General features: G+C 46.9%; 1 protein-coding gene across 1 annotated transcript in view; it reads right to left on the reverse strand.

The window, feature by feature from the left end:
* The window catches only part of NUP42 (nucleoporin 42), a 528,594-nt gene that overhangs the window by 85,851 nt on the left and 427,431 nt on the right, over nucleotides 1–15,312 (reverse strand). The window contains exon 5 of the mRNA XM_069648326.1: nucleotides 5,586–5,672. Within this exon, the coding sequence (XP_069504427.1) occupies nucleotides 5,586–5,672 (87 nt within the window). The remainder of the gene's footprint in view (nucleotides 1–5,585; nucleotides 5,673–15,312) is intronic.

Consider the following 15,312-nt stretch of genomic DNA (forward strand, 5'->3'; position numbering starts at 1 on the left):
GCCGCCCACTTTTACGACAAACTGCTTGAGGAGAAATGTCGTGATCTACGCAAATTAAAGAGACAAGCCGCTAAATCTGAAAATCGGCCCTACTTGACAGGAAGTTCCTAGAGGAATCAAAGAAGTACAAATCTTGGATCAAATCATACCATATAACACTGTACCAACATGATTCGGAGGAGATGCTGAGCAAAGTTGTAGAGAAGTTTGGTCCCTGGTAAAATCTACTGATAACCAATTGGGTCCGACGCAGCTTAACACTGAGCGACAAAAGATTGAAGACCCACTTTACCACCTTATTCCAACTTCCCGCTCAGACAGCCATGTCTTCCAAGCCATCTTGCTCTACCCCCTGGGAAGACCTTTCAAACATTGACAACATAGAAAGAGCGATACTGAGGCTAAAGTTTTCAAGAGCACCGGGCCCCGACAGGGTAACAAATATTGATAAAAAAAACACCCAGCCGAATGTGCATCATTCATCAGTCTGGTCGTCAAAGAATCCTGCCAATCAAAGTCAATACCAAGATCATGGACTCCTGCAATTGTCATCCCAATCTTTATAAACAAAGACAGATCTGATCCCCGAAATGTTCAGCTGTTCGCACTGCTGGATACAATTGGGAAACTATATGGCTCCCTCCTATTGGAAAGCTTCCAGCATTGGGCCAAAACCTCTCCAAGCGCTGACCCGCTACAAGCAGGATTTACGAAAAACAACAGAACCACGGTGAACATCATGCTGTTAAGAATTATAAAAAGTAAGCTATGAGCGCGACAAACTCATGGCTTTCATCGATCTCACACAAGCCTTTGACAGGATCGATAGAGCACTGCTGTGGTCAAAACTCACAAACTGGAACTGCCCGAATCAAATCCTGGAGCCAATTCTAGTACTCCTCTCTGTAACCACAATGAGAATCGAGCTGAACCAAAACGGTCTCTTGTCAGACGAAATTCCAATCAACAGAGGGGTAAAACAAGGCTGCCCCCTCGCACCCGCCTTGTTCATTGCCTTCCTCGGAGACTACAAAGACTCATGTAACGACATCAGACATCTCGAGATAAACAAAGAAAAAACCCAAGATGATGATTCTGGAAAAAAACATCAACGAGAAAAAAAGCCCACCAATGGAACCTAGAGAACACCAAAAATTGAAGTAGTCAAAGACTTCAAATATCTAGGGGTAATGTTGGACAGCTCAGGACGCGAAGCTAGAATGCAGATCTATTTATGGGATAAGATACGGAAATCAACCTCCCAAGCACATGTGATGGACAAAGTTCGGACGTTTCTCACTGATCCCAGTTCTGAAGTTCTATAAGGCGAATGTAGTTCCATCGCTGACATATGGAGGAGAAGCCTTACCCACAATTCCACCGGGCATTTGGCACAAACTGGAAGGTTACTTCTGGCGAGAGGTATTGCGTTTTCCGAAGTCGACCACCGTCTCAGCAATCAGAAGAGAACTAAGCCTACTGTCCTTGAAAGCAACAGTGGAGTCAAACGAAATGGCACTCTACAGGAAAGTGATCATTCCGGACTCGCCCCCTCTATACAACTTGACAAACAATGAACTGCAAAGAGGAGGCTGCAAAGAGGAGGCTGCAAATTGCCATCAGCGTGGGCAGAAAAGAAAAAATCCCAATTGGAACAAACTGCGTGCTCGGAGGAGGAACTATCCCTAATCCCAACAAAATTAAGAAAAAAATGGATCAGCGAGACTGGATCGAAACCCAGGACCAGGCAGGATCAAATAAATTACTCACTCACCTGCCACCTCACATTAAAAAACTCAATGAAACAGAAATGTTTGTCTCAATGCTTTATTTGGGAACATCGTGAAGATTTGTTCTAAGGGCCCGGTTAAACCTCCTCCCAACCAACAAAATCCATCGCAAAGAGGCATCTCAACGACCAGCACCTGTAGACTCTGCAAGTACAACTCTTCAACCGAATCAGTTCGCCACCTGTTGACGAGCTGCCCAGCGATCTTAGTCCTAAGAAAAGCTTACCTCAGCCCTCTCCTAGAGTAATTCACCCTGCGTGAAGAAGAAACATGGTGGAGCTGCCTAGTGAGTGGAAAAAAAACCTCTTGGACAATTGCGACGGCAAAGATTCTCGAAGCAGTCTTAGTAGAATGCTCCAAAGTAGTGCAACTACTGCCCCCTGTTGAAAACAATCTCCAAGAGGGTGCGGCACCTAGAAGCACCCGAGGACGATCCAAAGGGATTACTCCCACTATTCATCCTCAAAAGGAATGAACTGAATATAGGAAATAGAAATCGAACTCCGAAGACAGGAGAATTTTTTTCAAAATTTCACAAAAACGCACACATTTTGTAAAATCAAATTGATGAACAAAGAAAACCAAAAAAAATTAAAATATCGTATCAGTGCTTCCCATTTCTTCCAAAAAGATGTCGCGCCATCACTAATGGTTGCATGATTTTTTCCATTGCCAATATGAAACACACTTTGTGCCACCCTATTGTGATCTGTGGGGGTTCCGTTTTTTTTTTACATGTTGCTCCGATCACTAATTTCACAGCCAGAATCAGGCAGTCCAGCCAGCCTTCGAGGTATTGACCTTGAGGATTGAGATCTAGTAACATATTAATGTCTAGTCCCACCGCAGCTGTGATGATCCTACCCACGTCCCTCCAAAATGGTTGGATTTTCAGACATTCCCACCATATACACAACTGGGATCGCCTTCCTCACAAAATTCTGGCAACCTTTAATCTGACATTTTGGGTGATACTCGTATGATTCTAGGTGAGGTCATGTAGTTTCTGTTTAAGAGTGTGTAGTTAGTTTCCCTACTTTGCAAGTAAGCTGTAGATTTCCTTATTCTCTTCCAAGTCTCTGCCCATTAGTGTTGTGAAATCTCTATTCATAAATCAGTTTCCCATTGTGCCATGTGTGGTCTGGTTGTGGGTTTGAGGCTTATTCAATACATTTTCTGGGGGTATAGTGGTCTTGTCGCTGCTCGCTTCATTTGAGGGTGCATGATCCAATGCTGTAATTGAACGTATTGAAATCAGTCTTCTTGGAGCACAAATTTCATCTATCAGTAAGGGAAGGACTTTATAGTCCCCCGTCCCACCCCCCACCCTCTGAACAGGTCACTTTTGCACCATCCCCGGTTTTCCATCCAGTTGAGACAGGAAATCAGCATTATGCATTGGGGTGAAAGTAGCAGGAAAGAAGGTTAGTCCCGCCTTAGTCGCTAACGAAGTTACTGGGTTTACATATAGCAATGGTGGTCTATTCGGTTTTGGTACTGTGTCGAACCAGAATAGGGACTCAGACTAAGATGGGCCATGTTAAGTGGTTCTATAACTACCCTGACTGCTATGAGGGGGCGTTCCCTGCCTAACCAAACTAAAATAAGGATGTGCATCCAAGTCCAAAACAAAATAGTCCTTAGTGCAAATCCAACAATCTGACTAGCCCTACCACTTAGAATAAAACAGCAAGAAGGAGGCTAGAGCACTGACCATCCTTGTCTTCTGCCTGACCCAATCACTTAGATCTCTCTCTTAGTTAGTTTCCAAATGTGCAAAGATAACAGTCCACAACTTCTGTGCAGGTTCGGTTTTGTCAAATGTCAATACCCTTCATATGGTTTCCTCTTCCTCAAGAAAAGTATGTGTTTTTTCATACAATTTCCCCATATTCTACTAGGAGTTTGAAACCTTCAATGTTCTCTTCCTTTACAGTTCTCTTTTAATGAACTTCATGGTTCGTGGAGACTCCAAAGTCTTCTGGCTCTCTGACAAGCTTACTTTCTCTTGGTGGGGCCTCAGCTCGTTTGGGTTTTCCCAGTTCCTGTAACCCTGGGGATTTTCTCGTTTCATCTCTATTCGGGTTTATTGGCTGCCGTAACCAGTGTGACTTTTACAGCGTCATTCGTTTCTCAGGACTCTCCAAAGTCCTATGCCCCTCCGATAGGCTTGTTTTACCCCTCTTTGGGTTTATCTGGCTCCCATAACCCTTGCAGCTTTCGCAGTCTAGATTACCACTCTTCGTACCTTTCCACTGCTCGTCTCGGTAGGTAAAGTACTTATCGTGCAGAACTCGGGAATCCAGGCTCTCCTCTGCAGTCTGGTCTCAGCGCATGTTACCGGGCCCCAGTCCCACCATGGCTTCCTAATAGTTACGCCACCAGTTGAAATGTTACTTTCCTGTTGCTGCCTCGGTCTCTTTCCCTTTGCAAACCTTGGCATCTCAGTCGGTCAGGATGCCAGCTTTCCGGCATCCAGCTAGCAATTTGTTCGCTCTCCATGCCACTGCTGGCTCTGCTGTTGAGCACAGCTCCGCCCCTCCAGGATGTCTTCGTCATCAGAGGCTCATCTCTGCGTAGGAGTCCCTCTCCTTTCTGCGTAGAAGCTTCTTGTTGTTTTATGTAAGCAATTACAAACAAAAGCGGTTTGTTCTCTTTTGACTGTGGCATTCAGGTGAGATCCAGCATTACCTGAATCCAAAGAGATTAAAGAGATGTCAATATTCTGTGAGTCAAAAACAGAGTTAAAAACAGTCTTTCTGATTCCCATGTATGCAGATAATTTGTTCTGGACCAGGAGTTCCTCGTAGGAATAGGAGTTCTTGTCCCCAAGAGGGTAGTCACTCCCAGTGAGGTCCCACTTGACCAGACCCAGAGGGTCTTGCTGAGTGTGCTCACCTCCCTAGCCTCAAAGGGTTGGGTTAGTGTCTGGGGAGAAGGAACAAATAGTTCAGCTTTGTCACATGCCCCTCCTGTTAAATGTGAGGTTCCCCCTTGTTTGGAAAGTTTGAAACGTCCCAAAAATTCCACATTGCTTTGTTCCTTCCTTTACTGCCTCTGCCCCTTTGAGATCTTCTGGACAAAGTCAGAGCAGATGTCAGTTTGCTTGCTCCCAGAATCAATTAGGTCTTTGGTCAGGATGTTATTGACCCTTACCTTCACTTGACTTTGGAAGGGCGAAGGGATGCAATAACGAACATCTGCTGCTTCCAGAATCTCTTCCCTCTCCTCTTCTTCTGCTTCGCATTCTTCCACCCCTACCCAACCTAGCGCCATAGGTTCTTCTGTGCGATTTTTAGAAGAGTTGTTCAAAATGTCCCTTTTCTCCCCAGGAGAAACATGTGGGCAAAGTAGGAACAATAGGTTTTGCACGTCCGATTTCCTCTCCTGGGGTAATCTGAAACGGATTAGTGCAATGTATCTTAAATGTCCGTGGGCAACTGCAGAAAAATGTTACGGTTGAACCCAGTAATTTATTCTATTTTTATTTAGTTCTTCTAGAGGTCCATGTTCTAGCAGAACACTAATCCATCGAAAAAACAATTGCTTATTGACCTTCTGTCAATCCTACTTCAAATGTATAAGATTTTGTAAGAATTCAATTTGTTCCTACAAGTTTTAATTATTGTTCCCAAAATCCTACTAGTTTCTAGTTTCTCACAAGTTCGTAATAGCTACTTATAAGAATCTTCGAAGGCATTTTGACCCAGAGAACGATGACAAAGGAAAGCTAATAAATGCTTCCTTCAAATGGAAAAACGTCAAATCAGTCAAAAGAAGGGTATAGCCACTTACCAATGCTGTTTTGGTTGACACAGATGGATTCTTCAGTTCATCTAACCGATTTCTCCACTTGATCATCAATTGCTGAACTGCATTAAGCTAAACAAGAGAAGGAAAAAAGCTGCAATGAGAATATTTCCATTTACTACCGGCTCAGCTATACATTTTAAATAAAGTTTGTAAAATTGAATTCATCAATTGGCCCTTAAAAGACTAAAATATTGATGAAAGTGGTGAATTTACAATATCAAATGACACTTCTAAAAAAGCAGGAGGCATCTGATGTTCTCCTGGGGCTTTGTCTTTGAACTAGATTATATCCAGTTCACAGCAGTTAATAGCAAAACCAAACATTCTCCAGAGCATGTCTTAAATATTAAGAATGCTACCATGACGTTGTCCTCAGATATCTATATACCAGTTGCATTGCTCATACCAAATACAACATATTCACTGATCAACAAGGCAGATATTTTCATACCATTTTCTCGTACAAGGAACCAGTGCCATCAGACCAAAATGGTGGCGATTAGCTCAGAATGAAAGCTCAGCAACATGTATCATTTAGTACACAGAGGCAATATATGCCTGTAACATTCTTTTACTACTGAAATAGCAACTACTCTAGACATGTTCCTCCACATATTCCAGTGAATTAGAAACAGGTCTATGAATTATCCAATCCAAAAATTACTTTTGGCTATGCCACTTACATAAACTGAAACCATACGTCTGACAACCGAATGAATTTTCGTCCAAAACACAAAAAATTCGGATAGTTATTCTAAAACTCATTATTGGACACCCGTTAGCCATTTTAGTGCTCTGTTCCTTAAATCAGACTCTAGGAAGAGAAAAGAATGCCAGAAAAGCGTACCATCATTTTACCAATCGGGAGTAAACCATGTTCAACACTCTAAACAAGTATTTCAAAAAAGGTAGCAGGCGCTCCTCTCCAGAAAGAGCATGGCATGATAACCTGTTCTGAGATGAGAGTTTGCAGCACACGCTTTTTGCTAACTGTACCTTTCACAGATGGGAAATATCCATTTGCATATCAGTCTTTGTACCGCCCACAAGGGCAGTCCAGCACCAAAATGCTAGGGCAGTTCCTCTCTGAACAAGAGTACCAACAGCAACCCCATAAATGTGTTTCAGCCTTGTGGGGCCTCATCAATGAGGTGAAGCTGTTCCTCCCTGTGAGCAGGGAGTCCACGCCTGGTTGCCCCCAGGTAACTTAGGGTGACCAACCCCAAGTTCCTTGCAAACATTTCTAAAAAGGTAGCAGGCGCTCCTCTCCAGAAAGAGCATGGCATGATAACCTGTTCTGAGATGAGAGTTTGCAGCACACGCTTTTTGCTCACTGTACCTTTCACAGATGGGAAATATCCATTTGCATATCAGCCTTTGTCCCTGTTGACTCTAAACAAGCAACTCAACTAGAATATTACCTTCATGTTAAATTAAATCGACACATTCCTTTATATTTGTATGAACAATTTGCATTTTGTTGCAAGACTGGAGGCTCTTACTGTTGTTTGAAGGCTATTCAGCATTGACAATACCACAGGGCACCCAACCAGTCTGCTGCCTTCATATCCAAGTGATTAAAACAACCCTCATTAGGTTGTTCTATGTTTGGTCTATTCATTGAGTGACATTTGTCAAGCTACATTTTTTTTGTTCCAGTTATGAGGGAGGTAGGGGGCACCCAGCCCCCTTCTCCATGTACTACACCTCACCCCTAAAACTGCAACACAAACTTATGTACACATTTCAAGTTGCAATCCCCTAGATGAGAGGAAGGGTTAAGTTACTTTCCTGTAACTATAGTTCTCTGCAATGGGTCTGGCATGGATTCACATGCTCATGAATCTTCCCCGTCAGGCTGGGAATCCTCGGCAAAAGAAAAACCAGTTTCACTTTCGCTTGAAAACTATTTCTCCTGTAAATCAATCACTGTCCTCTGGTTCATACTGCCCCCATCCAATGACCGTCCTCTCGCTAAACTCCACACCTGGTGGCCATCTTCAGATTTGGTAGGCATGTAAAGTTGCAGTATGAATCAAGAAGAGCCATAGAGGGGAAAGAGGGAGGGTTTGTTTGCATGTGAATCCATGCCAGAAACATGCTGGAGAAGTCAACCCTTCTCTAGCATGGGTCTGGCATGGATTCACATGCTCATGAATAAGATTACACAGCAATAGCAATACACAACCATGGGAGTTGGCAATAGCTCAACAGAAGAAACAATCAACCCTGGAGCAGACTCACCTCAATTGGTTGCATAGCACCGCTTGGCCGACCCGGGACTCCTCCCTGGAATCCCTGTCGACGCAGTAGAGCCTTGTGAAGGTGTGCGTGGACCTCCACGCAGCAACCCTGCAGATGTCGAGCCCAGGCACACCAGAAAGAAACGCCATCATAGCTGCAATGGCTCTTGTGGAGTGGGCTCTCGGCCGGCCTGGAAGGGGTCTGCGAGCCAGCCATGGTGCATGAAGCAGCTGGAGAGCCACCTGGAGATGGAAGACTTCGACAAGGCCTTTCTGTGATTCAAAATTGATGAACTGAAAAGTCTTCCGAAAACTCTTGTGTGTGCCACGTAAAACTTCAAGGCATGCGCAACATCCAGCGAATGCAAGGCCCTCTCCGCAGGCAACGCCGGATTCCGAAGGAAGACGGGCAACACCAAAGGCTTCTTGAGGTGGAATTCTGATGGCACTTTAGGCATAAATGTGGGGTGTGTGCACAGTACCACCCTTGCAGCGTGGAAGGACAAGTACGGCTGCTTGCAAGACAGGGCCTGAATCTCCCTGACCCGCCTGGCCGAGGTGATTGCAGTCTTCCACGAGAGAAACTTGAGCGAGGCCTGATGCATTGGATCAGAGGGTGCCGCCATGAGCTTAGTCAGGACCACATTGAGTTCCCAAGCTGGGGCAGAAGCCTTCACTGGTGAACAAGTCCTGAGGAGTCCTTTGAGGAACTCCTTGATGAGTCTGCGCAGCCACAGGGAAGTCGTACCTGGAGTTCTGGTGTAACAGGATATGGCTGCCAGGTGCAACTTGATGGAGGCATGAACTAGTCCAGCTTTGCCCAAGGAAAGCAGGTATGGTAGAAGCTGCGGGCGGTGACACACAGCAGAGTGATCTTCTGTGCCCGGCACCACACAGAGAAACATTTCCACTTATGCCCATAGCATGTTAACGTTGAGGATCTGGCCCTGGCCAGGTTGTCCTTACATTGTGCTGGTAAAGCATAATGCCCAGAATTCTAGGGCTGCAGGCGCCAGGCCCTGAGGTTCAGCGACACTGGGTCGTGGTGTAGAATGGCTCCTCCCCTGGCGAGAAGATCCGGAAGTAGAGGCTATCTAATGAGAAGGGCCGCTGACTGGTCCGGGTACCAGAACTGTCGTGGCCATGAAAGGGTGACTAGAATCATCCTGCAGTGACACAGAGTGTGTTGATCAATCGTAGCAGGAGTTGAACGGAGAGAACGCAGGGAACGCATATAGAAAGAGTCCCTCCCACAGGAACGAGAACACATCCCCCATGCTCCTCGGCTGTGGGAACCTGCTGGCAAAAGACACTTAGCGTTTGTCGGCGTTGCAAAGAGTTAATCTTGGGTTGACCCCCATTGAGGAACAGAAGATAGACCTGGTCCTGGCGAAGTTCCCACTCATGGCAAGAATGCAGCTCCAGAAAGATGCTGTGCTGCAGGGCCCAGTGCCATAGATTCTGCGCCTCTTTTGAAAGGGCCGGAGAGCAGGTCCCACCCGGTTTCCGGTTGTATAACATGGTGGTGTTGTCCGTGAAGATCCTCACTACCTTGCCCCTCAGCGATGGCAGGAATAATTTGAGGGCCCAGAAAATGGCCAGAGGTTGCAGGACATTGATGTGGAGGTCCTTTTCATCTGGCAGCCAGATGCCTCTGGCGGGCAGCTGTCTGGTATGGGCTCCCCCCTTTTAGAGAAGCATCCGTGTTGACCGTCTCCTGGTAAGGAGGTACTTGAAACAGAGCCCTTGAAACACATTGTGTACAGGCACTATATAAATAAACATATATCACCACTATCACCCATCGGAATTCCTTGTTGAGGGGGATCCTGTCCATCCAGGCTCCCAAGAATTACAACCACCTCGCATCCAGGAACTCCTGAAGAGGCATCATCTGCTGTCTGCAAAGGTGGACGAGGTGGATGCAGAAGGACATCATGCCCAGCAGAGACTTGATGGCCCGCACCGTGGACGTCTGCGCTGACAACAGGCGCTGCACTTTCCCGAGGATGGCCAACACCCTCTCATCCAAGGGGGAGGCCAGGCAAGTTACTGTGTTGAGTCGGACACCCAGAGCGTACTGCGATGGCTCCAAGCAGGACTTCAAATAATTTATGGAAAATCCAAATAGTTTATGGAAAATCCCAGCTCTCTCAACAGACTCATTGCCCTTGATGTGGGCTTGCTCGCCAGTGCGTGGAATCGGACAAGTCCATTGGCCAGGTACAGGTAGACGTGGATGCTTTTGAGACACAGATGTGCCGCCACCGGGGACTAGCATTTTGTGAAGACGCTTGGAGCAAAGGGGAGCACCTTGAACTGATCGTGTCGCCCCTGGACCACGAACCGCAGGAATTTGCAGTGCTTCCTGTGAAAGGTACCTGTTGAGACGGTGCAGGTCCAGGAACACCCTCCACCCTCCAGTCTTCTTTCAAACCGGAAAGTATCTGAAGTACACTCGAGCCCCAGAGGTGCTGGGGGATGGCCTCCATCTCTCCCTTTCTTAGCATGGTGCAGACTTCATGCAGCAGCTGTGCCACAGGTTGCTCTCGTCGAGCCACAGGGGGAATACAAGGACGTCCGCGCTGTAACTCCAAGGTGTGTCCCTGTTTCGAGAGCATCCACCATCCATATGCCGGTGGTAATGGTCTTCCACACGCCGACAAACTTTGCCAGACGGCCTCCAACTGGGGTGCACAAGTGGGTGCCCAAATCCACGCCTGGTTCAGGCCCTGCCCTGTGGGCGGCACGGACGCTGTCCCCCGCTGCTGTATGCCTCCGGATGACCTCTGTTTTTTTTTCCCTTTATTTCTTTTTGCTTTATATAAACCTTTACAAACAGAATAGTTAATAACAAAACAATTTAACAAAACCATAAGTCATTTCATATAAAATAGAAAAAAAGATTAAGAACAACAATCTTTCCAATTGCATAAAAAACATCAACGGAAAAATAGAAAATGCAAATTACTTGCAATCCATACTTCTTAATTGAGCACTATCTCACATTCGGTGACATTTTTATCTCTGCATCAACACAAACTATTTAGCTCATTCCATTTCCTATGTTTAATTTCTCTAAAATATATAAGAACTCATAATTTCAATCCGAATTATTCAAGAACACACATTTTTAAGAAAAGCGACAGTTCTCAGCTTTAGCACCATTGATCTTCCATGTAACATTTCATACCACAATGTTTCACAATTTACTTGAGAAGTGTCAGTTACACATTGTTTTAAAATATTCTATTCTCCGTGACATTAGTTTCGGACATTTCAGTAAAAGATGGTATAACGTTTCTCTTTCTCCATACACACAGCAATGCCTGCAAAATTTGTATTCGTCCAAAATGAATGTAGCGTGGCTTCACCACAACTTCACCAGCGCAACCCTGCAGCGGAGCCACTACTTCACCAGCGCGACCCACACCCTGGCTCCACTCTGCACAGCCACAACTTCACCAGCGTGGTTTCACCCCAATTTTGCCTGGCTCTACTCTGCAGCAGAGCCACTGCACTCAGCTTTACCACTGCGGGCTCCGGGCCTCACTGGCTGCCCCAGATCACATTTGCTCCCTAACTTTGCCCGCCAGCCCGGCTTGTCTCTGAGGTTCTCCTTTGCCTGCCAACCCTTCTCAGCGCTGGCCCATCATCTTCTCAGCGCTGGCCCATATGACTGGTCTCTGCTTGCAACTCCAGCTACGCGGGCGCCACAGACTGCCCGACTCCTCCTGCAGTGCGCCAGTCTCTGTCTGGGTCCTACACTGACTGTCTCCGACCTCCGTCCCTCCTTCAGTCTACCTTGGCTACCACCGGCAACTCCAACAGCGCGGGTGCAGCAGACCTCCACGACTGCTCCTGGATGCGACCCGGCTCTCTATCCTCTGCCTGCCAGTCCACCTCCTCCAGCGCCCCCCTCATTGTACTGCACTGCTCCTAGCCCACATTGTGCTAGCTATCGCTACCTCACTGACGCGTGGCCATGGGGGCTTCCCACCTTCTGTCTGCGTGCTGCATGCCACTACCTGATCCCACCCGGACTACCCATCTGGACCTTTGACTGCCGCCTTCTGGCCACTTCCACCCCTCATACTGCCTACCATCTCCTGGCCTTTGCTGCCTAATTTGGTCCTTATATTCACCATCCTAAAGGATCAACTGCGGCGTCGCCCGCCCCCATTCCTACACTGAACCACCCACCATCTCAACCATCTGAGCCCACCCGGACCCCTGCCGCCTGCCACCCCCAAGGCCCTCCACTCCCAGCATCAGTCCCTGACCTGCCTCCTGCGGTCGCTCACCCATTCCACTCAGCTCCACGAACCATCTGAGCCCACTTGGTCCCTGGCCGCCTTCCACCCCCAAGGCCCTCCACTTCCAGTATCTCTCTCCTCCCTCTATACGCACTTCCCCTTCTTTTCCCCTTTATTCCTTCATCATACCACTCTCCTCACCTGTGTTATGCGTACTGCCAAAACTTTTTCTCCCCGTCCACATTACTCTTTCCCCCCCTTCAGTCCCTCTCTCCTCTATCCCCTTCCTCTCCTACTCTCCTTCTCTCTCCTCCTCATGTCCATTCCCCTCTTCAATCCCCTTCCCCCACTCTCCCCATTCCACACCTACCCTCCCCCACCATCTGAATCTTATTTACCCCCCACTGCTCATCCCTCCAGCCTCATGAACATTGCTCTCTGGAACGCCAGATCCCTCTCCAATAAGACCTCTGCTGTTTTGGACATGTTCTTTCGTCTCAACCTTCATTTCCTATGTCGAACCGAAACCTGGATCCCCCCTCACAACTCTACTGTCCCTGCTTCCCTCACCACTTCCTCTTCATCCTTCTCTAATATCTCTCGCTCTGCTGGTCATGGCGGCAGTATTGGCCTCCTGTTCGACTCCAAATACCTTTCCTCTACCTCCTCACCATCTCTTCCTTCGAATACCTTTACAAATCCTTTTCTTCTCCTCACCCCATCTCCTTTCTAAGCATCTATTGGCCTCCTGGCCCCCTTTCTTCCTTCTACGATGACCTTGATCACCTCCTTTGACTCATCTCTCTCGTTCCCCCTCTCCTCTAACTGTACTCTAACTGTCCTTGACCCCTACCTCCTTTCCCCTCTTCCTTCCTTTCCCCGACGTGACCTTCGCAACTTTTTCGAAACTTGCTCTTCTTCTCTCCCCTCTCCAAGATTTCTCTTCCCTTTCGGCAGTGATGCACTATCCACTCTTTCTTCTCAATCTCCTCCACTCCTGATCTACTTTACCCCCTTTCCTTATGCCGTTTCACCCGCAAACCCTCTCAACCATGGCTCTCTCCTCAACTTATCTCCATGCGTCGTCTCCTCTGACGTCTCGAGAGACTCTGGATCAAATCTCCTTCGCTATCCAACCAAACCTCATATTTATCTTACCACTCTCTTTATGACTAATGCCTCACCTCGGCAAAACGTTCCTACTACTCTAACCTTCTCCACTCCCAAGCCTCTCACCCTCGCCGTATCTTCCAAACGCTCTCTTGTCTTCTCTCCCCACCTACCGCCGACCCTTCAGCCTCTTCCACCCTTTCTCCCTCTGACTTTTCAAACTTCTTCTCATCCAAGATTCTTGCCCTTCGTCAATCAATCAATTGCTCTTCTTACTCCCCCCCTTCCCCTTCTTCCTATTCCCCCTCAACCTGCATGTACGACTTCTTGCCTGTCTCCCCTTCTGAAGTGTCCATCCTCCTGTCCAAAGCCCACCCCACGTCTGATCCACTGACCCTCTCCCCTCCTATCCTTAATATCTACCCTCTTCTTATTCCCTACTTAACTTCCTTCTTCAATGTTAGGCAGAAACCTGTGCAGTTCCCTTAGGGACCACTGCAAAAGATTTAAGACTACAGGTGTTTGGCAGTAAACCCACTTGGTAGCAGTCTGTACCACACAGATTCACTTGGTAGCTGTGGCTGAACAGCCAGACTTCCCTCAAGAAGAGTTAGGCAGTATATAGAGTATACACAATAGGCACAGAGATACAGTAGCACAAGCAAACACTGACCAGAGCTTTGGTGTAAAAGTATATAATTATTTATTTAAAGACACACTTGTAGATTACACTAGCACAAAAGAGGTAAATAAATTCAGCACACAGTCACTATTATATGGGATACATTACTCACCGTAATCGTATTTCTGATGCTTGTATCTGCTTAGATTCACATGCTGTGCATAGGCTGACATCTAGTGGAAGCTGCGGAGTATTACAGTTTGTTTTTCGAAACTCGAAAATGGGCGTCGACACAGGGCGTGCCAGTAATACTATCCCTAGTGTGACGTCCACTGTACCCAAGATCCCTCACGCGTCTAGGATCCTCAGATTGTATTTTTTTCTGACATGGAGTAGCGCGAGTACAGATAATCCAAGCAGATAGACAGAAAGGTAAGACTACAAGCAATCATGCGCCTTCTCTCGGAGGGGAGGAAGGGTGGGTTGCATGTGAATCTAAGCAGATACAAGCATCAGAAATACGATTACGGTGAGTAATGTATCCCTTCTGAGGCTTGCGGAATCTGCTTAGATCACATGCTGTGCATAGATTAGCGAGCAGTACCAGAAGAAGGAGGTGGGATGTGAGAAGGGTCATGAGCAAATAAGTGTCTTAGAACCGCTTGTCCCACTTGTGTATCTGCCTTGGAATGGGTGTCAATGCAGTAATTCTGAGTAAAAGCGTGAATAGAGCTCCAAGTAGCTGCTTTGCAAATGATGTGAAGGGGTACATTTGCAATGAAAGCCAGAGTGGCCCCAATGCCTCTAGTAGAGTGGGCCCTTGGCGTAAAAAGGCAGAGTCTTTTCAGAGAGTGAGTAACACAGCTGGATACAGTTAATAATCCACTTCGAGATGGCACCTTTAGAGACGCGATCCCCCTCTCTGCCTGTAGCTACGGAGACCAACAGTTGATCTGTTTTCCTTAGCGGTCTGGTTTTATTTACATAGTAGAGGACCGCCCTACGCACATCTAAGATGTGTAGTTTCACCTCAGCCGAGCTTTGCGGGTTCTGGAAGAAAGCCGGAAGCTCGTTGGACTGGTTTACATGGAATTTTGATATAAATTTAGGCGAGAACCTAGGGTGTGTGCGTAAAACCAGTTTGTCTTTATGGATAATAAAGAAGGGATCCTGCACTGACAGAGCCTGAATTTCACTGACCCTTTTTATAGAAGTAATAGCTACTAAGAAGGCCGTTTTATAAGTCAGGTGTTTGAGACTGCTTTTATGCATGGGTTCGAAAGGGGGGCCCATGAGCTTGGCTAGCACCACATTAAGGTCCCACCCTGGTGGTGGGTTTGAAATAGGAGGGTGAAGTCTCTTTACTCCTTCCATGAAGGCTTTAACTACTGGTACTTTCCACCACGAAACCTTGCTATGGGAAGTGGTGTAAGCCGAGAGGGCTGCCAGGTGTACTTTCAGTGAGTTAAAAACCAATC

Source organism: Ambystoma mexicanum, chromosome 2q (assembly GCF_040938575.1).
Source record: "Ambystoma mexicanum isolate Mex_15411 chromosome 2q, UKY_AmexF1_1, whole genome shotgun sequence".
In the NCBI taxonomy this organism is placed as follows: Eukaryota; Metazoa; Chordata; class Amphibia; order Caudata; family Ambystomatidae; genus Ambystoma; species Ambystoma mexicanum.